This window comes from Diadema setosum, chromosome 17 (genome assembly GCF_964275005.1).
Source record: "Diadema setosum chromosome 17, eeDiaSeto1, whole genome shotgun sequence".
NCBI classification, from domain to species: Eukaryota; Metazoa; Echinodermata; class Echinoidea; order Diadematoida; family Diadematidae; genus Diadema; species Diadema setosum.
In genome coordinates, this window is record NC_092701.1 from 8,640,101 (window position 1) to 8,666,980 (window position 26,880).

The 26,880-nt window shown below is 36.6% G+C and overlaps 1 protein-coding gene across 1 annotated transcript in view; it reads left to right on the forward strand.

Annotated features, from left to right (window-relative positions):
• LOC140241110 (voltage-dependent calcium channel type A subunit alpha-1-like) overlaps positions 1 to 26,880 on the forward strand; it is a 229,002-nt gene that overhangs the window by 116,877 nt on the left and 85,245 nt on the right. Inside the window, exons 14-27 of the mRNA XM_072320878.1 lie at positions 3,189 to 3,267; positions 4,658 to 4,775; positions 6,074 to 6,266; positions 7,433 to 7,518; positions 12,566 to 12,730; positions 14,998 to 15,085; positions 15,414 to 15,543; positions 16,345 to 16,514; positions 18,855 to 18,887; positions 22,411 to 22,519; positions 23,392 to 23,552; positions 24,182 to 24,322; positions 24,925 to 25,126; positions 26,306 to 26,470. Of these exons, the coding sequence (XP_072176979.1) occupies positions 3,189 to 3,267; positions 4,658 to 4,775; positions 6,074 to 6,266; positions 7,433 to 7,518; positions 12,566 to 12,730; positions 14,998 to 15,085; positions 15,414 to 15,543; positions 16,345 to 16,514; positions 18,855 to 18,887; positions 22,411 to 22,519; positions 23,392 to 23,552; positions 24,182 to 24,322; positions 24,925 to 25,126; positions 26,306 to 26,470 (1,840 nt within the window). The remainder of the gene's footprint in view (positions 1 to 3,188; positions 3,268 to 4,657; positions 4,776 to 6,073; positions 6,267 to 7,432; positions 7,519 to 12,565; positions 12,731 to 14,997; positions 15,086 to 15,413; positions 15,544 to 16,344; positions 16,515 to 18,854; positions 18,888 to 22,410; positions 22,520 to 23,391; positions 23,553 to 24,181; positions 24,323 to 24,924; positions 25,127 to 26,305; positions 26,471 to 26,880) is intronic.

Here is a 26,880-nt window from a genome sequence, read left to right on the forward strand (position 1 = left end):
TCAGTTATATTCAAATTCAAATCCATATGCATAATCCCCTTTTGACTTTGAAATGGGTGGAAAAGAAAACTGAGACATTGAATCAGTTTTTTAATATGTGTATCAACATAGATGTGATTATAGGCCTACATAATGTTTATATATCTATATCTTTTGAATATTTGTGATTGATATAAAGTGATAATAATTATGTATACATATATATATATATATATATATATATATATATATATATATATATATATATATATATATATATTTATATCCACAGAAGAGAAATTTGTCTGAGCAAATGCATCGTCGTTCAAAGCTTTCATTACATGAAAAATAGATAAACTGTATTGACAGGAATATTGGAATTATGTGTTAAGGGTGTGAGTAATTATGAAGAGAATTTTGACATCCAGAAACTGAAGAGATTTTTAAATCACCATTCAAATTATCATCTATTCCTGTATCCTGATGAGACTGAATGAAACAAGAAATCTTCTTGGAAATAGAAAGAAAATAGAGGTTGAATCATAAACTCCTACTGGGGCTTTGATTTAAACTTCAAAACTATCTTGTAGACTCCTAGAATGGGTTTATTTAATTAAACTGAAATGTTATAGGCCATTAGATGACATCTCTTTTTATTATTTATATGTAGCAGGAGATTATATCTCGATTATAATTTCTATATCAATTTCTTGTCAGTTTGGTACTTCTTCAGCAAATATAGTCCTTTTTATATATTGGAAATCTTGAATGTCATATCCAAATATTTTGTCCCCCTATAGATTTTAAGTGTGCACTGTGTTCTTTAATGTCTATGTAACCTTAACAATTGTAATGGTTTGCAAAGCGAATTAAACTCTGAAAAGCTATGATTTTTTAAGCAAAGCAAGCTGCATTACAATAATTTTCACTGCATTTGCTAAACCTTGATTTCCATAAAGTCCTCTATAGAATTAAGTTCTCACATGCGTGTGTGGGACCTGCATATTGAATGCAATGCCTGCACAATGCAGCATTTTTTTCTTTATTAGTTTATTACAAATTTATCCATTTATCTAGATATTTATTTGTGCCTGGCATGAATTTCACAGCTTAGAAATCTAGCTATCATTACTGAACCTAAGTGCAATCCAGAGCAGAAATTAAACTTCTGCACAAGAAGCAAGTTCTTTGGTTTATTTGCATATTTCTTGCAAGTCCGATTTAGTGTTACATGTTATTAGTCATATTACTATAAATGTTGTTCTCATAACAATTATTATCAATACTTTTGTGTTTAGTGTGTGATATAGCCAGTGTAATCAAAGTTTCTGCACTACCCAGAATAATACAAGAGTGTAAGGTTATACAAACATTTGCAAAGTTATTTTCCCCAGACTTACAAAGAAATTTCCCATGAATGTTAATGATGTTATAAAGCTGTCAAAACAAATGTCATTTTAAGTTCTATTTTGATATCTATTTTCAAGAGGGTGTTAACATTATGTATTTTGGAAAGGAAGGGTGTTAACATTATGTATTTTGGAAAGGAAGGGTGTTAACAGTATGTATTTTGGAAAGGAAGGGTGTTAACATTATGTATTTTGGAAAGGAAGGGTGTTAACATTATGTATTTTGGAAAGGAACTGGGAGCATATTTTCCAACTCTTTACTGATTTGTTGGGATAAGTGTCACGCAGAAGAAGAAAAATCATACGTGTAAGAAATCTGGAAGTTCTCCATTTTAGAATACCCAAATCTGCCTATTTATGACATTTTTGATTTTCTGTCAATCTCCAAAGAGTTATCATGGCCTTGACTGTTAGATGAGCTCATGTTTTTATGCATGTTTTTGTGCATGAATGTTTCATAACTTTTGCTATTTGTAGCAGAATGTTTTATTCAAATTGTCATTCCTGGCTGAATATTTCTCTGCTTGGAATTTTGATCACCCTTTTATAGCTTTAGTAATCTTTGCACCTCTTTATTTTCTCCTCCCAAACCTTTTTTTTTTTCAGATAAATGATAGCCAGATGCAAACTATTTGACATTTGATATGTTTATTTGGTGGATATATGTTGCTGTAATTCTTTTCGTGCAGATTATGAGGGAGATGACAGTGCTAGTGCTTATAATCTTATTTCAGTTATACACAATTTGTTGGAAACAAAAATGATGAAATAATAAGTTTGCAGAAAAGGGTCATAGGAAAATGTGAACATTTTTGATGAGCTAAATAATACTTGAAAAAAAAAAGAAAATTATGATATGATGTGCACAATAGTGTGGTTATGCTTAGCATGTGTCAGAAAGTAGAATTAAATCATAGAAAATGCAGATTTAACATCAGGTGTTTATTTGATGTTGTTGTTGTTTTTTATTTCAAGATAAAGCCTTCTTTGAGCTTGTACATCTAATTAGTTCATCAACATACAATGAATGGAAATAGAAATGGCTTAGGCTTAAGATTTTCAGCTAATCATGCTCATTTTTAATTGGATTTTTTTTATGCAAATGATGAGGGATTGAGATTTCTGTTTTAGGTTGTTTTGTAGAAACTGAAAATTCTAACATCAAAAATGCCAAAATTCCAAATTCTTCCAAATCAGCTCATTTTGCAGTTTTCTGGGCTTTCTGTTCAGTTTGTTTTGTTGCATTATTTACATAAATTTTTGTGGGAGCAAATTTGTTATTAAGCAATGAATAGGTTTAGACTAGATGGATGTCCGGCAAGATAGGCTCTCCCCCCCCCCCCAAAAAAAAAAAAAAGAGTGCGATGTTCTAATTGTTTGGTTCGATCAGAGATTTATCTTTTGCTCCCCCCCACCCCCAACAGATAATCCTGATAATTCACTGGTTTACCCTGACAAGGAGTTTGTAAATTTACTCTGGCTTGGAAAGGAGGAAATCAAGGTTTAAGCAAAATTAATTTTCCATTTTCTTTCTGTGCTGATTTTCAGTAATTCTAGGGATGATAATTATTTTGTTCTAAAGGCGGTAAAAAGTTTCTTGTTTTAAAGAGAGTTAAGATGTAGCATTTGGGTATCCATAACCCAGTCCTTTACGATATTGTAAAGATGATTACATAGATGAAATAGTCCTTGAGTACAGTTTGAGTGGAGGCTTTCTTTCTCTTGTTTTAAAACTTCCAACAGACTTTAACCATGTGACAGATATGTGAGATAAAATATTTGATGTTCTGTCCCAACCAGCTTTAATTACGACCCAGAACAACCGAAGCCTTCCAGTAATTTCGACACCTTCCCCATCGCCCTCATCACTGTGTTCCAGGTGAGTTGAAAGTGAATGGTCACAGTTTTATTTTATGAATTTTGCATTATATTTCACATACATGCAGAAATGGGGGAAAATAGTTTTTTGATGTACCACTTTGTACATTGCCAGAAAAACCCAGAATCAATCTGATGTTTTAGGCAGGAAATGTGCATGTGCAGGAAAAAAAATGGAATCTTTTCAGTGTTTTTTTTTTTCTTGTGAAAAGTGCATTTGCAGGGGAAACTGGAGTATAGTCAAGGTTTTTTGTTTGTTTGTTTGGTTTTTTTTTATTACTGGTATTGCACATGTGCAACCTGCCACTGTTTTTGAGTGTAGGCTGCTGATATGTGCTAAGGGTGGATGTCTCATGACAAAAAATGAAAAAATAAAAAAGTAATAAAACTGACGAGCTCGGGGAACGCAATTACATAAACAAAAAACCTGAACAATATTGCCAAGTTTCAAAAACATCAATCCTAAGAAGGTATTCTGTTTATTTCCATTTTTCACTCACATTATGGTAGTTACCTAGCAACTTGAAGAAAAAAAAAGAATTTTGAAAACACACATTGGTGGTTGGGTGTTTATGTAACTTCACATTTTTATGTTTATGAAAGAAAGGCCTGTGTTTATTGCTTGAAGTGTCTAGTTTAAAAACCCTGACTGCAGAAAAAAACAAACAAACATTGAATTGAAAATACAACAGAAAAGTCCTTGAGTGACAGACAAAGTAATCTAAGGAAATGCAATTTCTGTATCTGTATTTTGATAAAGCATATTAAAAGACAGTAGAAACAAACTTCTGAATATTTATGTACAATAAAATATTTCAAAGCAGTTGGATTGTGAGAGATTGATTTGAGTTTGCAACATCAGCAACTAAGTAGTACAGAGCAAAAGACATGCGCTCAAAGTCATGAAATTCTTCCATCGAGATTATTTACGTCGATGTAGGGCAATTTGTCAATCAATTCAATTCAATTCAATTCAATTCAATTCAAATGAATTTATTGGGAATTTTCTGCATTGAATATATATTGCAAATGAAATACAGTCATTTCTTATTGTTTTCAAGACAATAGAACATACAGTGTGTACATCCGAACGTAACTGAGATATACATGTACAGATTAAAGAAAAGAATAAGAGAACACATCATTTGGGAACCACTCTGGATAAAGTGAATCATAATGATCTGACTGAATTATGGCACATGTATTGGGAGTGTGAATGCAGAAGACTGCTGTCAAAGAAGCATATGGCTTGAAGATTCGACAGCCTTGAAAGAGAAAAAAAAAAGAAAATGGGCAAAACATACATCATGCATACTTAATAGAAACAAAAGAGACAATCAGTTGCACTGAATAGAAGTGTGGTCTTGATTGTTATTTTTTTTTTTTTACAGATTCTGACCGGTGAAGACTGGAATGCCGTGATGTACGCAGGAATCAAGTCACAGGGGGGCGTCCCGAACGGAATGTGGGCAAGCATATACTTCGTTATTCTGGTGCTATTTGGCAACTGTATCCTTTTCCGCTTCAAGTTGGGACATGTGTCAACCTAAACCATTTTCACTTGCATCAAGTTTGCATGTTGGATATTTTTTGTATGAAAAAAAAAATGAAAGACAGATTTGGATGTCTCCAGCGTTTTTTCGTTTTTGTTTTTGTTTTTCATTTCAATGAGATGCCTTTGGTAATGTCGATGATATGCATAAGATTTTAAATGTTGCTATTTTGGATGCAATGTCAGTTGTGACATACTGATAGTAGTGCTGTCTTCTTCCTATTAGTGTGGGGATGAGCACATACCACAGTGGTTGCTATTAACCCATTGAGGTCGAGCTGAATTTGCTGTAACATATACATTTCCCATAGACACCTGCCTGAGTATACTCGGGACTAATATTCTATGGGTTGATTAGGGAAGGGGATGACAGGACTTGGGGGGGGGGGGGAGGTACAAATTATTTTGTATTAAAGGACCTGTCTCACTGCCCTGGTAGGGCCTGACACCTAGTTTCCTAAGTTTAACCCATTAGCCCGAATTCACGAAGGTGGTACAAACAAAACCATGGTTTAAACCATGGACAAAAACCATGGAGCGCCAAGTGTCGCACGGGATATTTCGTTACGAAATTGGTCATTTCGTCGATAAAATGACAGGTTTCGTGAACGAAATTATCATTCCGTGGACGAAATGTTCATTTAGTTACAAAATGTTGTCATTTTGTTACAAAATAATAATTTCATCGACGAAATGACTGATTTCGTGACGAAATATTCCATGCGACATTTGGCACTCCATGGTTTTTGTCCATGGTTTAAACCATGGTTTTGTTTGTACCACCTTCGTGAATTCGGGCCATTATGTATGGGAACCTGGTGGCCTGCGTATTAAGTCTATGGGCATTTCAGAATCCAGCAGGCCTATGGAATGAGTTGATTATGCATTGCAATAATCTTTTTTACAGATTTTAGATTTTTTCTTTTATACCAGCATAGCAAAAAAAAAAAAATACACATTTTGTTTCATGTCCCCTAAAGAACGTACTAGTATGCATGGCTAATGTTTGGGGGGGGGGGGGGAACCCACTTGCACCATATAGTAATATATCAGCAGTGCATGAAAACAGGCACAGTGGGCAATGTGAAATTACACATAATCATTGCTGGAGTATACCAATGATCCAGTTTTATCCCAGGTAACAAACATCAGTACTGAGATATGCAATTCTCGGAGAGTGGATCCCTTGTTTTTTTCCTTGACCAATCGCCTTCACTCTTGCCCCCTGCCAATTACCCCCCTTCTGGACGCACAGACACACTATTGAATGTCTTCCTTGCCATTGCTGTTGACAACTTAGCCAACGCCCAGGAACTGACCAAGCTTGACCAGGAGGAGGACGAAGCCAATCAGGAGGCGGCGCTGCGTGAGGTCCAGGCCATCCAGGCCGCGCAGCAGACCCCCAACATGAGCCGCCGCGGATCCCCCAGCCCTGACCACCTCCCCATGTGAGTATACCATGGGGGGCTGGGGCTTTCCCCATTTGGGACCACGCCTTCCCCATTTGGGACCACCTGTTGTGAAAGCCTGATTAAAGTTGCAGAACATTGATATTCTGGCTTTTGTGGGGATGGGGGTTGTAGGGGCGGGTCCAGGAATTCCGTAAAGGGGGGAGGGGGGGCACAAACTATATTTCTGGTGCTACTTCCGGGTTTCATGTCATTTTTTCCTTTTTATTTCTTTTGTTTCAACAACAAATAAAGAGGGGGCATGCACCTGGTGCACCCCCCCCCCCCCTGGATCCACCACTGGGTGGTACTCATTTGGATCCAAGCTTTGAATGATATGCAATTTGTCAACTTCGTTTTCTAATATTTAAAAAAATGAAAATAAGAAGAAAATAGGTCATCACATATATACAATATTTAGAAAATTGTTTAGAAAGTATAGATGCAGACCAGCATGGATGCAGAAAGGAGATAAGAATGATAATAGTCAGTTTTTATTGTCTAAGAGTTTCACAGGAGCTTCATTCATTCCCAATAGATATTGACGACTGCGGACTTGAGCTGTCAGCACAAGAATGTCGAGTACCATAGTGTGATGTTTTAGTCATTCATCACCATGGAAACCAGTTCTAAACAACTTCACATTGCATATATATCTGTGAACATAATGGAGTGGTTGCTATCAAACCATGCTCATACCCAGTTCCAACCCACCGTCCGAAGCCTTGTGCGAGAATATCCTGTTTGGAACCAGCACTGAGCTGCCAGGCACACTGTAACAAAAGACTGTGACATCATCAATTTAGTACTCTATAAAGATCTTCTTTTTGATGGCAATTTAGTATGAGAATATTTGAAGAGTTTGTTTGCAAAAACCGATAAGTCCATATTTGCCAAATGGAGATATTTGCGATTAAAGGTCAAGAAAAATAAAGAGAATAATAAGAAAATTTTTGCTTCTTTTGACCATTACTTCAAAAATATACCTTTATATGTAGTGACCAATATATCATTTAAAAGGTATTATTTTGTACTTTATAACAGAGATCGTACTTCAAAATCTTCAAAAATGGACTTATCGGTTTTTGCAAACAAACCCTTCATTTGTCTTATTCTGTTGTTTGTTTATTTCTCTTTTTGGTTGTCTTTTCCTGGTCCACTTGTAGCGAGGATGGCACAAACATACAGCTGAATGAAATGAATGATCCCAAGAGGATGAATGGGGACCATAATGCCGAGATGGGAGGTGAAGGTAGGTTGAGTGCTAACCTTCCCAGCATTCCCTGTCTCAACAAAACTTATTCTTTTATTCCTTTTATCATCGTTATTCCCTTTAACCCTTCAAGTTCCAGAGACCACATTTGCTTGATTGTATTTTGTTTTTCTAAGGTAAAGTAAAAAAAAAGAAAAAAAAAAGATTGTTGTGGTCTTTGTTGCTCAGACATAGTCATTAATTTGTTTTGGCTACAGAGCCTCCAAAACCGTCTTAATTCCTTGATCAATCACTGAATGTTAAATTGGCAAGACTTTTACAAGATGGAAGTATATTCTCTCTCAAATTGGCAATTTTTGTGTATTTTTCTTCTCTCTAATTTCATGCAAATACGATGAATTTAACTGCTTCCATCTAATCTTCCTTCAATGTGAGATATGCAATGAAATTCAGTGGTGCCAATTTAATGGTTACCAGGTACAAGATATTAATTTCCACTGTAAAAATTTCCCTAAGATTACTGGGTTAATTACTTTGATGCAGCATAGGATGTCTGGAATGTTCCTGTAATTTATGAACGTCCAGTGACATGTTAACTTACCGGAGTTATTACTGAATTAGAAACAGTTACTGCAAGATTGTGAATGATAAAGCCTTGAAATTGTGGAGAAAAGTGTCAAGATTGTTCATAAAGTAGCTGTATCACACATCTTTCAGACACACTTCAACTGAAGCTTAAAAAGTATATATAAATGTGAACTAGTTTATCACCATGATAAAATGCTGATCATGCCAAGAGGGCTCGTAGTCAATTTTTATAATGCATTTACTTTAAAATGTGTCTGATTTTTTTTTTAATCTTTACATATGTGAGATAAAGTTGAAAAGACCCTTCTTTGTTCCCTGATTGTCAATTTTGTTATTCATTCTTTTATTCTGATTTGTAATCTTGGATGGTTTTCAGTATTTATCTTCATATTTGCTAATTTTTCTATTTTCAGTGTCAGAAAGTGTCTAAATTTCAAGAATGATGTGAGGCATCAGTGTAGGTCCAGTGATAAATAATCATTTTCAGATAATTCCAAAGTACCTTTCTTCTGAATAGTTTTTTTTTAATTGCATTAATTGGATGTAATATGTGACAGAAACAGAATTTGGTGAGCTTCAAAAATTCATGTCAGCAAAAGGATGTTCAAGCTTCAATTTTGAAATAGTTTCCTTATTCAGACATTACCTGTATAATATATGAATTTTGTATTTATTCTTCACTGACTGTGAAATCAGTGCAAAGTTGGTGCCAACATACAGATTCAGATGGCTTATCATAACCTTTTATGGAAATTTAGTAGGCCTGTGAGCAGGTCATCCTCATTATTATGCCAACACGGGCCGCATGTATTTGACGTGATAAGATACACACATGCGTAACATCAATGGTGGGTCTGCTCGCTTTTCAAACATTTTACTAACTCTTGGCTTGGGCATCGGGTACCCACTTAGTCATTTGTCATGGGATTGGAATAGATAGCTAGATTTTCATGACTTCTGACGCCTCCTAATTAGTGCCATTCCATGAACTCTAGCTGCCGTACATGTCCATGAGTGTGAGGGCTTTGTGGATGCATTGGCGTGTCATTGGAAACTAATCGCATACCCATAGAGATTAACTGTGGCTCTTTAAGCATCACAGAACTTGAAGGCATTGTCAGAGTTAGAGTCAGAAAGGTGTTAGTGCTGTTTTGGGTGAGTGGAATTAATGCCTTTCTGCTAGTTTCCATAGGATGAAATCAAAGGTGTATAAGGACATCTATTTTTAAAACATTTTTAAATCCCTATGCGACGCAGTCCACTTAAGAAACATGTGGATATTGTTGTCAGTACCAATAATTGCACTAAATTGAAAAGTTTGGATCCTTTAGCATAAACTGTAAGCTCTTTTCAAATTGAACAGATTTGAAAAATACAACTGTATTAAAGAGTGCACACACTGTCAGTAATTGTTGTGAGTAATCTGCTTTTAAAAAAAGCAAACACACGACAAAAAATGTTTTGTGCCCTGCAGAGAAAACATAACTCCATTTATATGCTTCGCAGATGCTTAAAGAGTTACAGATTGAAATAGTATGGTTTTCATATCAACTGCTGTGTGTTTTACATGCACTTGAGATGGTATGTGCAAACCTGTGGCTGCATGCTTTTAATGCTCAGAGCACACATGAATATGATGTGTGTGTGAATGTATGTGAGTGTGCCTGTGTACATGAAATGTGTGTCTGTGCTTGGCTCGGTGAGCTTGTGTGTATGTGCGTGTGCATGTTTACAATAGGCTTTGTGGCCTACATGAAGAAATGTGTGAAAATGCATTCTAGCCATTTTCATCACCATCCTAGAAATAGGCATTCTTGTCATTGGCCATGTAGCTCCATCCATTTTAAACTGCATTTCATACCTTTTGAACATCTGGGAACATGTCATTATTTTCATTTTCAGTACATTTAAACCTGTGCAGAAAGACCATACATACAGAAGTCCCAAGGGGCCTTATAAATGTGGTCTTTGTGAATAGGTTAAACCTTACATATGCCCAATAATGTGCACAGTTTTGCTGAGGGAAACTGTAGAAAAATATGTTGTAGATACTGCTTTTGTATGCTGCATCCTTATACAGGCTGATAATTCTTGAGCAGTTGTTAGGTTGCACAAAGCATTATAATAATATAGCAGAAAATAGTTAACACTGGGTGAAAAGGGTATTATTGATTAAGGGTAGCATGGTGTATCACAACAGTGTACAATTCTTATGTGATGAGAAGTAATAACTGCAGTTCATTATATATTGAATGTTCATTTCTCTGTCAAAGCACGTCTATTATCTTAACTGTAGGGCCTACTTCATAGAAAGGTTGGGCTTTCTACTCAACTTATCTCACTTTCATAGTCACATGCATTCATGTCCACTACGCACAGAATTGTACATTTCATGAAGACATAACCAAATTCTATTCACAACCTGCAAAATCACTTTTAACAATTCAAAAGCTTAGTGAGATTCATCCTACCTAAATTGCCCTTGAAAAGTAATAATGATACTAAAGCACAATTAACATTAGGTCATACTGTCATACTAGCTTTGTAGTAAGAGGTAGAACAAATCCAAATCCTCGAGTATCATGTGGCAAACATGAATAACTTCTGTGTATACCCTGCAAGCATGCATGCACATGATTGTCATTTGAAAAAAAAAAAAAGTCTTGCTGGAAGAAAAGCTAATTTGATTGACATCGGAATATTTCTATCAATTTCCACACATTGTTTGTTGTAATATGGATTAGACAAAGGAAAGTTGTCAAGAGAAAGAGATAACTGTGTCTGAAATTAAATCTGAAACCTAATCATCCTGAATAGGGGAAGGTCCATCCAGTGTTGAATACAGAGCTCTAACTATATAAACTTGAAATTTGTTTTATTTAGCCTTTGCAATACAAGAAAATCATATCATGTCATAAAAAATATGTAGAGTAAAGAAAATTTCCACATTTTGAATTAGGTTGCTCTAGTAAATTTAGCAAGATAAGCTTTCTAAGCTATTCAGTTGCTTCAGAAATTGTATTTTTTCTAATATTAGATCTTCAGTAGCTTTTCCTCACCATGGGGTATGAGTGTTGCATATAAAGCTGATTTGATTTTATTGTATATGGGTTTGAATGTTAGTGCTTCAATACAATTGTTTATTTTGTTCCCAATAATCAGCTGATGCCATTTACTGCTGAATTTTCTTAATACAGTAATATTGAGAATAGGTAAACACATTAACTGTCTGCAATGCCAACTGCACAGCCACACATCCTAAATATCAAGAAAATAGTATCATCAGCTGTACCTTCCGCAGAAGGATTTAGAGTGTCTCTCTTCTTCTCTGCATCCATGAAAAAAATATCTTCTGTTTCTGACCCAGTTCTCCCTGGTTAGTGGATCTGTTCCCAAGATTTTAGCATCATCATCATTATCATCATCATCATCATCACCCATCCGTGGAATATACCTCTTCAGCTCTCTCTTTCTGTCTTTCTGTCATCCTGGCATGGCATCCCTCGCACAATGATCACATGATCTCCTCTCATTGTGACATCATAGATGAAAGGATTTCATGCATAATGATGCTCCTTGACTTGGTCCACCACTAACACCAGTGCTCGTCGATCGTTGCCATGGCAAATTGAGGCTTCACTAACATGCATGGTACAGGTGCTGGCCGCATCCACTGCATTGCTTGAATTCATCCGGCCCTGTCTGGCATTGGAAGATAATAATAAAATTTGAAGAAGCGTTTAAAAAAAAAACAGCAACAATGCTCTAGCTCGACATTCAAGTATGATGGCAATAAAAACATTGCCTGAAATGTTTGCGCTCTCATCTCAACCAATTGGAGGCAGGTATTAGTTGGTTCTGCCTAAAGTACAAATGATCTCCTCCTCCTCCTCTTCCTCCTCCTCTTCCTCCTCCTCTTCCTCCTCCTCCTCTCCTCCTCCTTCTCTTCATTCTCTCCTCCTCTTCCTCTTCCTCCTCCTCTCCACCTCCTCTCCTCCTCTCCTCATCCTCCTCCTTCTCTTCCTCCTCCTCCTCCTGCTCTACCTCCTCGTCTTCTTCCTCCTCCTCCTTCTCCTTCTCCTCCTCCTCCCCCTCTTTCTCCTCCTCCTCCTCCTCCACCTCCTCCTGCTCCACCTCCTCCTGCTCCACCTCCTCCTGCTCCACCTCCTCCTCTTCCTCTTCCTTCTCCTTCTCCTTCTCCTCCTCCTCCTCCTCCTCCTCCTCCCCTTCCTCCTCTTCCTCCTCCTCCTCTCCTCCTCCTCCTCACCCTCCTCCTTCTCCTCCTCCTCCTCTTCCTCCTCTTCCTCCTCTTCCGCTTCCTCCTCTTCCTCCTCCTCTTCCTCCTCCTCTTCCTTCCCCTCTTCCTCCTCCTCCTCCTCCTCCCCTCCTCCTCCTCCTTTCCCCCTCACCCAATGATTTATCCTCCTCTAATAAACCCTTGTGATCTTTGTGTGGCTCTCTACTGCACCTGATCCCTGATTCATACCGCCCTCTCTAGACAAGAAGGGATCAGGCACCACCAGCTGGTTCAAGCAGTGCTTCCACTACCTCAACGTTCACGGCATCCCGTGGCCGTGTCCAAACTGTGAAAATTGCGAGACCCCCTGTGTGTGTCAGTGTTCCTGCGAATGTCGCCTCAGAAAGCCCTCTGACAAGAAAAAAGGTCTTTATTTCTTGAGACTCACTTCTTTCTTGACCCAATATATTTGTATGCAGTGGTGTTTGTTTTTTTTCTGCTCCCTCCCGAATACTACACATTAATCACACATGATGTTTGTCTCAATATGGACAGCAGTTTCCAGTTTTCAATGACATTACACAATTGCATGAATAGAAACCTCCCTCTCTCCGTCTTGCCCCCACAACATTAGGATGTTATTTCCCAGAACTTGGATACAATGAAGTAGGTTGTTGCCCAGATGGATCAAGTACTGCATATAGAAACATTAATGTCATTTTTTAGTTTGATTCATGTGTTTCTGCATTGGTCATGCCCAAGTACAGTATACAAAGTTCAGGACTTTTTACAGTCCATGTATATATATATTTTTTCCTCAGGATGCCCAGTCAGTGTCTCATCATTGAATTGCATGACATTGATGTGTTGAGTAAATGTGATTTGATATTAATCATACATCATTAATTTCAATGCATTTTCAGAATACTCCTGATGTGTTATGTCAGTTTAATCACAAAATATCCTATTGAATAAGAAAGCATTATCAACGTGTGAGGAATGAGAGTTGGTAGAAATGAAATGCGGAGCTCCCTGGAAGTATCTGTGATATATGTTACGGCATATATTTCCATACATGAACGGTTCAAAGAGTTCAATATTAAAGTTGGTAGATAAGACATGACTGACAGCCAGGAAAGGTCTCTACACTGAGTCATGATCATGAGGATGATATATAGTCACAAAATGGCAATGATAATAGTTTTGAAGTACGTGTAATTATGAGGGTGAAGTTTGTGCAGATGATGAAGATAAAAGTGATGGTGATGGCTTTGATCTCAACTGTGATGATGATGATGGTGATGGTGACGATGGTGACGATGATAGTGATGATGGTGATAATAATGATAATGATATTGATGAAGATGATGATGTTGATGATGATGATGATGATGGTGATAATGCTTGATGATGATGATGATGATGATGATGACAATTACACAGGTGATATTCATGATGAGAGTATGTGTACCGTTGGTAATACTGTATACGCAATATATTTCGCGAATCTAACTTTTCGCGAATTGGGACTTCCCAACAATTTCGCGTGTTTTTAAATTCGTGATCGTGAGGTCCTGTACTGAACGGAGAAATGTGTATGCATATGTCACATTTATATCGACATGAGAGTCAATATTTTCGCGTGCTTTTAATTTCGCGAATAGCAGCTGACTCGCAAAATTCGCGAAAATAAAAACCTCACGAAATATTTGGTGTATACAGTAAATAATTGAGATAGTTGTGTAGAAGATGTCAATAATGTTAATTGTGTAGATGTGTGCACAAACCAAGTCAGAGAAAGGCGAAAATAAACAATTCACTTTTTTAATGTCAAAACTTTCAGTTTTACTCATTTGTTCTATAGGTGACAACATAACCATTTTATTATTAAGCAGACCTATATGGCTGTTATAAACATGTTAGATATATGATTGTTATAACTATGGGGTGGAATTTCCTGTTCTTATGAGTACTTCATGCAATGAACAGTGCTTGTCACCATGATGCATGGTACATATTTGTAGAATATTTGTTCCATTTGCTAATCTAGGATAGTATATGCACCTTTTTTGAAGTTGTTTATACTTGAAATGTATAAGCATTCAACTTCACAGTCACCAAACCTCAACCAAAGACTAAAATAGGTGACTACTCCAAATACATCATAAAAGTACAGCTAGGGTCCTACCCCTATCCTAACCTTGTAAAGAAAATGTCAAAGAAAAGTAATTCACAAAAACAGACTTTTCAACAAATGGAACAAGTGGAAACTACATACCAGAATAATGGAACTGACATGGATGATATAAAAGATTACTCAACCAAGGATAAAGGCACATTAAATGATTGTATAATGATAGTGGGGAAACCGTGGACATTTTTATCGATGGGAGGCATGTCATAAGCATGAATGTGGCACGTAAGGATTGATCCCATTGGGGCAAAGATAAGACCATGAGAGGTGTGTGGCGATGGTCTTTAAGGACTGAAATCTTTGAAAGGTCAAAGTAAAAAGCACTATTAAAGTCACTGCAATCACATGTTATCAATATGTTTGAATTTTCATGTGCTAGTGAATTTTTATTGATGAAAATCATGGTTATGTAATGATGAAATTTCATTTCTTAGAGTAGGAAATTGAAAATGGCATGGTGACATTTTATCCCCTACTTGTAACCGTGACTTCCTGATAGAATCCGAGGTGGCGGAAGAAGAATCTGGATTCCAGCCCAAGCCGATGGTTCCATACAGCTCTCTGTTCATCTTCAGCACAACTAACCCGTAAGTACTTGACTACTCCCTTTAAAGAGTCATTTCATACTGTGTTCAATTTTGTCTTTATTGAGAAAATCAGACACTTCTTACATAAATTATAAAAGAGCGTACAATTCTAAGAGGAATTAAAAGTTTATATGAAAAAAAAAAAAGATTGGTTTTTTAAATGGCACAGATATCCAGAAACAAAGTGGTCCTGATAAAAGGTGGGTCCCACCTTTTATTAGGTGGGACCCACAATTTCATGTGACAGTCACTTTACCTAAATCATTCAAAAATTGGTGAAAAATTACATTTTGAATGATTAATTCGTGGCATTATTTTCCCTTGACAGTGTTCGTCGCTTCTGCCATTACGTTGTGAACCTGCGCTACTTTGACACCATGATTATGGTTGTCATCGCTCTCAGTAGTATTGCCCTAGCTGCTGAAGATCCTGTCAACCCGGATGCCCAACGAAACAAGGTGAGCGCTTTTTGGGAATCTTTGCCCCCATCAAATTTCCAGATTTTGTTATCTCAGCTGCTCTCTTTCTGAGATACTTTACATCACAATAATGAAAAAAAAACTTATAAAGAGACATAGCTTTCTTGACACTCTGGTAGATTTTGTAACCAACTGTACACATTGTCTTCAAAAAATACGTGGATGAAATTTAAATTGTATGAAAGCTGTGAATGTCTTTTAGGATTTGGAATTAGTAATGATGTTTTATCGGTTTTGAGGTGTTTGCGATGTTTCATATCAATGACGATGATTGCAATGATGATGATGGTGATGATGATGATGATGATAGATGATGACGTTGATGATGGTACAACCGTAATGATGATGATTATGATGTTGATGATGATGATGATGATGATAGATGATGATAGTGATGATGATGATGATGATGATGATGATGATAATGATAAGAAAAATTATATACCACAACATTTGCGAAGGTACTTCCTGTCAATTCTTGAAGATTATCGGAAAAATGACAGGAATTATAACAATTATAACAGCAATATATCATGGCAGAAAAAAAACTTTCACCCTGTGTGTCACTCTGAGAAAACACTGAAATCTGCAAATGGCTCTCTCTCTCTCATCCATCCTTCCCCAATTCAAAGAGAAGAAGAAGACAGATTTCTTGGTTTTTATCCTTTCACTTCAAGTTTGGTAGCCTAGACATTCTCAATTTCATAATTTCTTGACTCAAACCCTTTCTCTCTATATCTTTCTCTTTCCATGATATATATTTTTTTCTCTCTTTTCCAGGTCCTGGAGTACTTTGACTATGTGTTCACCGGTATCTTCACTTTGGAGCTGGTCCTGAAGATTCTGGATATGGGCTTCATCTTCCACAAAGGGTCTTACATGAGAGATCTGTGGAACATTCTAGATGCTGTTGTTGTAGTTTGTGCCTTATTCGCTTTCATCTATCAGGAGTAAGTGAATCAGCCACTGCATAACTTACAAACCACCCTGCATTCTGCCCATTTGGCATTATCTCCTTGCACTTATTTTGTTAACCGCTTGAGTCCCGGGCACCATGCTTCTTATGTGGTTGCACCTTTCTTGATGCATTGTCAGGTTTTGTGAGGTACATTGTAGAGTGTGATTTTTTTTTCTTGGTTTATCCCTTTGCTGTTTATCATATTTGTTTGTTTTAAGTGCGAACTTGCAAAGGCCTTTTTAATTGTTAGATAATAACTGATCCAATCTTTCTCCAATGTAGGGCATGCTGTAATGAAAGTAATTTCCAAAACAAATTCCCCACAATTTTAAAAGACAGTGTGGCGAATTATTTGCAATTGGGTGTTGTTAAATTACTTAATTGTGAATGACATCACAGAAGGGAAGAAAGATTTTTGATGGGTGCAGATTAGGTGGGTGCTAGAAAAATGAAAGCTTGGATGATTAAAAACATTTGATACTTATTTTAATCAAACAATTCCTTAATTTGTGATGTGAAGACCTATACACATCATCAGATGTCATCATGAATACAGAAGATAGGTAGATAGATAGATAGATAGATAGATAGATAGATAGACAGACAGACAGATAGATGGATAGATAGATAGACAGACAGACAGATAGATAGATAGATAGATGGATAGATAGATAGATAGATGAATGGATAGATAGATAGACAGATAGATAGATGGATAGATAGATAGATAGATGGGTAGATAGATAGATAGATAGATGGACCGATAGACAGAGAGATAAATGGACAGATAGATAAATGATAGATAGACAGACAGACTGAGAAGGGGAGGGGTGCATATTTTACATCTCCATTTTCTGTCATTCACTATTCAATGATCCATCATTTATGAAACTGTTCTCAACTCCTTACATTTTAGTTATTTGCACAGCACCTGACATTCCCGTGATCCTTAGAATAGTCCCATAATGCACCTGTGTGGATTTTGTGTTGTGTTACAATTTACATTTAAGCTCCAGCCCTCTCCACTGGCAGGGTTTGTTTGCAAGTGTCAATATTTCAACCTCCCGATCAGATGTTTTCAATTTATTAATAGATATTTTTAGTATGAATACCTGAATGGGATCCATTTCATAAAGGGGTTTGTGATCATTCCAAGTTCCAAGGATCACAGATTTTGTGTTGTGTTACAATTTACATTTAAGCTCAAGCCCTCTCCACTGGCAGGGTTTGTTTGCAAGTGTCAATATTTCAACCTCCCGACCAGATGTTTTCAATTTATTAATAGATATTGTTAGTATGAATACCTGAATGGGATCCATTTCATAAAGGGGTTTGTGATCATTCCAAGTTCCAAGGATCACAGTAACCATGGCAACAGTCAGCAAACATCCAACCATGCAGCTGTTAGCATGGAAGTCATCACTGTGATGACTACAAATTACAGTGACACAGCAAACACCTCTAAGAATGATGCACTGAAACCTGCACGTGGTTTGAAGTTACATAGCATATGATTAGTATTTGCTGCTATGTTGCCAATTTGATCATCAATGGCCATAGAGGTTAAGCAATTAATGATGTGATTGCAAATATGATCAAGTTAAGATGATGCTATTAATTTGAGATATTTTCAGTTAAATCTGCTAAAAAAAAAACAAGGGAAATAATGAGAAACTTTCAGATATTTTTGATCATAAGTTAAAAAAATATTCCTTGTTATGTATTAACAAGTGAGGTATTATTTCTCTCTATCTGATAATGAACTTTAAAATGTTTTAGAAAAGAGCATTTAACCTGTTTTATAATCAGACTCAGCAATTGTAAGAAGACAGATGAATCCCATGAGATGTTTAAAACATTGTAGCAAATTGCACTGAACAAAAGACTGTAAAAATCACTCAAAATTACTTATTTTGGAGAGAACGTCCCGTCTGATCTTAGCTCTGAGATTTTCTCTAAGTTCATCTTCCAGTTAATCATTAAAGGTAGGGAATCCCATTTGCAAGCCTTAAATGAAGAGTTGTATAAATACAGTGGTATGTTGAAGAGAGTATCATTTTAGAAACTCCCATAAAGTATTGAAAGTGGAAGGTAACATTTAGTACGTTAGGATCACTAGGTTCCCCTTAGGTTCATATTTAATGTTTTGCTGCATTGTGGGAGGTCTGTAAAAGGTATCCCTTACCTTTAAAGTGTACCCTGTCAGTCACACATGGTAGGTGATGGTGAATTTATGCCAGTAACCACATCATTTGTGTCAATGTGATGCCTTGTTGTAAATTGTTTTGTCCTTCTGTTATGTTGCTTTTTGTTTTTCACCACACGTTTAAAGAACCTCTCGCAGCGCGATCGACGAGTTTGAGAGGTAATGAAGAGTAGAAAATGCTACGCCCCACAACCTTTTTGTATCTCCTTTGGCAGGGGCACTAATCAATTACTATTAACACAAGGGCTCAACAGCAGTAGAGGAGATTGGAATTCAGCCGCGTATATACACCACCAGCGTATCAAACATCCACTTTAGGACAGCTGATGACCTAACTTTTTTCTCTGCTCTCTCTTTCCTTTTGTAGCAGGGCAAATCTGTTGCTGATGAATTATGCTACATATTTTGTAAGATATTTTTATTTGTCCCTGACAAACTCACCAGTTCATTGCTGGAAAATTTGGCACTCCTCCTCTGATATATTTTAACAAACAAATCAGCAAACAAATGGGATGAACTGAAAAAATTGTTGAGTGTCTACAACAGCAGTCCTGCACCCTGCACCACTGTAAATTGCCCTTGTATACATACATACATATATATATATATATATACTATCTTTGTTTTTACTTTTTGCCACCCACCAATGGTAGGGTTTCATAATCAGATGCTGCAGCACCTCAAAATTACCCCCAAACCTGCTCATGTAGCATATTCCGCTTATAAATCTTGCATTAACAAGTAGGATATAAAGGTAAATCTGCCTTGCAGTAACTTCTTTGCTTATAGGAAATAGGCAAAAAAAAAAAGTATAATAAATGTTTGAAAACACAGCTCTGCAAACAAAAAATGAAGCAATAATATAAGAGGATTTTACTGACTTTGCCTACTATCAAGAAAAAAAAATGAGAGCATTAGCAATTGTAGAAATATTACAAAATGTAGAAGTGCTGCTTCCTTGAGCACAATATGCATTACCTCAAACAGAGCTGTGCTGTAAGATTCTATATTTCTTAATGACCAAGGATTTATTAACATTAGATTATTTTCTCTAAAAACATCTTAGAAATTATGTTTATTAAGAAATGACCAAAAAAAAAAATACTTGATAAATGTGCTGGTGTCTTCTAAGCCTAAAATGTACCATTATTTTTAATTTTTACACTAATTATGGAAAAAAAAAAAGCTAAATAAAATTCGACACTGTTATAACTGTAAAACCAGAAATTTCAACGTTCATTTTGATTTTGCAAATTTTGCAAGATCCAAAATTTGCATGATTAAAATGCATGTGAAAGTTCTTATCTTCACTATATGCATTGGATGCCAGTAGCAATTTGCAAAAATTTAATTCCACTGAAAAAGGCCGTCGGCTCCACTTCAAAAAAAAAAAAAAAAAAAAATCACACCGCGAATATTTCTGGTTTCTGGACTATGCTCATTTTACTTGTTTGTGTACAATGTACACAAATACTATACATAACTACTGTGTGTGGTGAAATACCATTTTATATTAGTTGGTCATACACTTGTAGCATACATGTCTCATAGGCAACTCAATCAATTTGTGGAGGGAAAGCAGGAGAAATGAAAATCCAAACATATGATACAGCTTTTGTTGCTTATTGTCAAAACTGCTGAGGATTACATAGGCCTATATTTCTCAAGGGCAACTGAACAACATAATAAAAATTCACAGAAAAAAAAAGCTAGCAAAATTTATCAAAAACCATGAGGTTGTTTCATCTGTAATAATCCTCATGCAATATATCTTTGACTTGCTTTGGTTGATGGACACTCTTGTCAGAAGAAAGCTTTTGCAATTTGAATTGAGCAGTAACATCTAAGATACGATACAGCATACCTTCATAATCAATGCATATATAATCATGCATATGCAAATTATAAATGTGGCTTTAACCCCTATTCACTGGTCATGTAATGCAATTCATAAGCTGTTGGTGCCAGAGGCTATTTCATGTGCGTTCACTAAACTGTGGCATCTCAAATGCAAGGTGATGTCACAGACACTTGTAAAAGAGAAAACTATGGAAAACTATATACTAAGTGAAAGAGAAAGTACTGACCTTTCCATATAAGATGTAAATCAGTGCCATGTCATGAATTATGTGAATTCATATGATTTTGATATTTTCATATGATTTACATATTTATGAAAAATCATAAATGAAACCATTAATGAAAAATATCCATAGCCTTTATAAAGAAAAAACAACTGTCAATTTTGAAATCTTCGTAATGTAAGCTTTCCAATGGTATATAACTCATACAGTATAATGCTTACAAATATGAAGGAATATTGATTAATATCCTCAAAGATCTGTGCTCTGTGGACTAGCAAGGAGGTGGGAATTCACCTCCCTGGGACTAGTGTGGTCTATAAACTCATAGACACTATGGATGGGACTACATGTATGAAGTATAGCTATTATGCCTATAGATACAGTGTATGTATACAGCAGTGTTCGATCTCGTATAGATGTAAACCTATTCTGTCAGCAGCCTGCTGTTAACCTTAAAAAATGAATACCAATCCAAATTAAAATATCTGTAACAGGAAGTGATGCACAAGACTGTCAGACATCAGGTCAAAGTTCACAGGCTATATGTAAATGACGTCATGGTCCAAACCAGTTTTGCAATGGATTATCCCATAGCTTGATCGGCATTCGCAGCATTTGCGCCAACTACGGGATAGCCCATAAATCGGCAGATATGGGTTAACAGCTGTCTCATGGTTGTGGCCTTGCATAGCTATTCAATAATTAAAGTATATACATGTACAGAAGTCACATCAGGTGGAATAGAACTATCTGTACTAACTCTATGTTCAGTTCATTAACTCCCTTACTCTCATGATATCTGTCTATATACAATGTAGGTGGCTTTTTGAAAGAGAATTGAGTATGTAGGTTAAAGGCCTTATGGGTGTTGGTGATGTATTATTGAATTTTGATGATTATACATTTTATCAGACACATTTGTGGACTTTGAGTACAAGAATGTAAACTTGCTGAAGACTGGACACGAGTATACAAGGGCAGGTGTCACTGGTTTTATAGCAAAAACAGTTCATCCTCACTGGGATAATCATAATACACGGTGTATATAATTCCAGGCGAGCCTTTAACACTGAGCTTTTTTTTTATATATAGAAATACCAATTTTTGTGTGTTATTCTGCAGTCTTACATTGATTTTGCTGCCTCCATTTACAATCATCTTCATTGTTATAATTGTCATTATGAGATGTGGTCAACTCGATCAAGTAATCCTAGCACTATCATATCGCCAAAGATATTACATAAAACTTATGTCGTCATCGTTATCATATCATAATCATCATCATTATCATCATCATTATTATCATCATCATCACCTTCTTCATCATCTCTCTAGATTATTGGTATTACCACCATGATCAATACATCAACATCGTAACCGGGAACAGAATCTGCAACAACGCATTGCGTTTCACGAAGGATCACATTATGATGAGAAACTTTATGTTGCTGCTCTTTCTCCTCCTCCTCCTCCTCCTCCTCCTCCTCCTCATCATCATCATCATCATCATCATCATTATCATCATCATCATCATCATCTCCATCTTTGACCATGTCTGTATTATTGGTGCCGGTTTTTACTTTCTTCTTCCCTAGCAGTACAGGAGGCGAATCCAGTGGAGCCAAGAACTTGAACACAATCAAATCCCTGAGGGTTCTAAGGGTGCTGCGACCTCTGAAAACCATCAAACGAGTCCCCAAGCTAAAGGTAAGACTTGTACTCCATGATTTGTAACCCGTTTTAATAGGACGTACTGATTTTGCTACAATACACGTTTCCCATAGACACCTGCCCGAGTATACTCGGGATTCGTCTTTAACAGGTTAAAAGCACAAACGTCATTTGTACTTAACAGCATCATAGAAATAGAGAAAACATTTGTCATTTCAATATGGTTTATATTATCCATGGGGTGGCAAGACCTCACATCTCAAAAGTCATAGATTTTCTGGAGAGAAAAAAAAGATCCATTTTTGCGAAAAAAAACAACAAAACATTTGAGATACAAGGCCTTGTATTAGTCTTGGGATGATATCCAGTGTATTATATTTCATGTATTTTATACAACACTCATATATATATGTATATATATATATATATATATATATATATATATATATATATATGTATCTATATCTGAGTGTTCATACATACATATATAAAAATCATTATATTTCACAAGTGCAGTGAAATGCTCTTACTATCAAATTACATGAATGCTAGAAATTTGACCACTGAATTATTTCATGTTTACGGGAAAGCATATATGATGCCTGGGTCATCTTTCTCAATTTTCCTAGGAAGAGTTTAACATTACGTTGTAGGTTAACGTTTCGGTAAGTTTTCTCCTTTTTTTAATGAAGGTTTGTACCTATCTGTGCACTGTAGGACAAGGTTACTTTGTCAATATCTGGTGAAGATAAACTGCAGTGATGAAGCATTTGTTGGGATTTAGGAGCCAGTAGAGTAGAGAAAGAAATATCTCGATCAAAAGCTGCATTTTAGAAAAGGTACTAGTAATTGGCTGCTGACAAAGGAGATGTTCATGTTTGCATTCCCACTGTCTTTGTTCCGACCAGGCTGTGTTCGACTGTGTGGTGAATTCCGTCAAGAATGTCACCAACATCGCCATCGTCTACATTCTCTTCATGTTCATCTTCGCCGTCATCGGCGTCCAACTCTTCAAGGGGAAATTCTACTACTGCAACGACTTCTCTAAACTTACGGAAATCGAGTGCAAGTAAGCACCCAGCCATTGTTTGTTTGATAGTGTTTTTGTTTTTTTTTTTGGGGGGGGGGGTTTGAAGGGGGGATGGTTCATTTTCTCCAATTTTCTTGTTTCAGACCACTTCTGTTATTTTTATGCCTCCACCACAAAGTGTCGCCTGAGGCATCTTGTTTTGGGGTTGTTCATCCATTCTTCTGTCCTTCCAGTCATCCATAAACAGTTTTGTGGACAGCGCGTAACTTAAAAACATCCTGATTAAACTTGGGTCATATATATATGAGTGGAGGAAGTTTTGCCTATCAACTTTTGAGTGCACATGCTCAAAGTCAATGTCAAATTCTTAACTTTTCACTGTTTTACCCATACCTATCTTTTTTTTTTTGTACATTGTACTAGATTAGAGTTATTTAAAGTAAGAGGTCTTCAGTATGCAAGATTCTGTACAGAAGAGAGAGTGAGATTATGAGTCCTGATTACACACCACTTTTCACAGGCCTTAATTGTTTCCTCAGTGAAATTTAGACCTACCATACTTATAGAAATATCCAAGAGAAAACATTGTGTACCAGAAGTTTACAAGTGAATTGATTTGAAATGATTTCATTGGTTGTTTTTCATTTGCTGTTTATTTGCCTGTCCAGAGGGAAGTTCTTCACGTACAGCAGAGACCAGATTACGGGGAGTGAGGACCGTGTGTGGAGTCGCTACGATTTCAACTATGACAACGTGGCGCTGGCATTTCTAACGCTGTTCACGGTTTCAACAGGAGAAGGATGGCCAGAGTAAGTGCCAAGAAAGCAAAATACAACAGGAAGTTTACCCTACACTGTGTAACAAATGAATGTTTGAATTCTTTTCAACTGTTAAGGGGAACCTGAACATGAAGTTTGTACAATTGTACTTTAAAATTGAAATCCCCAAACATTTGCTGTTTCATACTTTGCAAATTTATAAAGGGTTTCTCATTTCCGTAATTGCTGTCATCATATTGCCATGATAGTGATTTAGTGTTATTGTTACTATTTTTTTTTATTACTATTGTTGTTACTGTGATGATGAAGATCATTATCATTATTAGCATTATTCTCATGACCTCCGCCAGGGAATGAGGTTAGGTTTTCTTTGATGTCTGTTTGTTTGTCTGTCCGATTGCAAAATAACCCCAAAAGTTGTGAACGGATTTGAATGAAACTTGCAAGGAAGGCTGATAATGACACAAGGAACAGATGATTCAATTTTGGTAGTGATCCAGGAGTTTTTATGGAGTTTTGAAGTTTTTTTTTCTTTTGGCAAATAGGGTCAACGAAACTTGGAAATTGACTGTACCTTGGTTCTGCTAGTCCTATCATTATGTTTGACTGCGCCCTCTCTGTCTTCTCCACAGTGTGTTGAAGCATTCCATCGATGCGACAGAAGAAGGCAAGGGACCTGCGCCCTACAACCGCATCGAGATGGCCTTCTACTATGTTGTGTACTTCATCATCTTCCCATTCTTCTTCCTCAACATCTTCGTTGCCTTGATCATCATCACCTTTCAGGAGCAGGGGGATCAGGACTTCTTTGATGGGGATATTGACAAGAACCAGGTGAGTTAAAGGTGCATAGTCCCGGTAGTGTAGAGGGTACTGTTGATGATACTGCCGATCACCGTTCGCATTGATATGAAGATTACTGAAGTTGAGCTGTCATCAAGAGTAAAGTGTGTAGGACTGGTGTTGCTATGTTTTAACGTTGCCTTCGTTGTCTTCTCTGCACATCGCGCAGTCTGTAGTAAATAAAATGCCAGGGTGCGTGCATATGTGCTTGTTATCATGACATCACAAAAGAAGTTTGCTAAAGCTGTCATCCCCCTCAGCCGAATCATGAGCCGAACTGTGATCTGACCACTGACTACAGTGAATCGGACTTCTTCGGACTCGGGGAAGTGGGCCAAAGCGTAAGCGCAAAAGAGGAGACGATAGCGTAGGTCTCTATAGGAAACTTGCGCCGTGCGCCCGCGTACGCATTTGACTAAAACACCAGGACCATGCACCTTTAAAGGGGAAATCCAGTCTAAATATAAGTTATTCTGATAAGAAAAGAGTAAAGTCTTAAGAGTTCAATGGTAAAAATTTGACTGAAATTGTAAGAAGAAAAATACGGAAGTTATGGCATTTTGAAGTTTCGCTGATTTTTCAGGAACAGTTCTCGAACAGTCAATATTAGTCAAGTAGTGAGAAAAATTATGATATCTTGTTATATTTTAGGTTTTATTGCAAAATTTTTGTATGGTAGGATGTTTTGTGATACAATTGACTTATACACATGTGCATCAAATGTGATAACTCAAACATTTTAAAGATCACTGCTCCCAATTGATTGAAAAAAAGAAAAGAAAAAGAAAACGTGTCAATTGGGAACTACTCAAAATTATGAACAAATGATTGAACTGAATTATGTTTTATGTACATGATGACAGCAAATTAGCAAATAGCTTTAAGAAATGACAACCTTGAAAGAAAAAGTTGGGCAAAAATACATCATAATTGTACTTATCAAAGACAAAAGAAAAAAAGCCAGATTGTCAACTCTTCTGGCATCACATCGCAATAACAACAACAACATCAAATATTGTTTAGATGCAAGAGAGTATGAAGGTGAGTGTCGTGAGTGCTGGTGCAAGTAAATGTGCTCAGCAGGCGCACGGTATGAGTTGGGTTTTTTTTTTCAATAATTACTCATGTTGACCCATTCATGAGTGAATTTTGGCATTGCAATCCCCACAGAAACAATGCATCGAGTTTTGCATCAATGCCAAGCCAGTGGACCGATTCATGCCCAGCAACAAGAACTCCATTAAGTTCAAGGTCTGGAAGTTGGTGGTGTCCTCCGGCTTTGAGTACTTCATCATGTCTCTCATTACCCTCAACACGTGCACGCTGATGATGAAGGTAGGTAACCGTGGCAACGCAGGTTTGGTATCAAAATGCCATCAGGTAGATGGACAATTATGGAGGAGGTGGTGATGTTATGTGGCGATGGTGCCCTGATGACATTCATTTGATGGTGATGAAGATAATATAATGTTAACTTGATGATGATGATGATGATGATGATGATGATGATGATGATGATGATGATTATGAATAGGGTGTGTGATTCAGGAGCATTTTCAGTATACAAATGACACACAGGTCTGAGTGTGTCAGTCGGAATTGTGTGCATAAGGTAATTATGGAATGCTTAACCCACAAGGCAAAGCTGAGTGGGTTTAGGCAAAATTCCATAGTTACCGCATGCACTCTATTCTGACTTATGCACGAAAAGACATGTGCATCATCTGTGTTATAGAATGGGGACA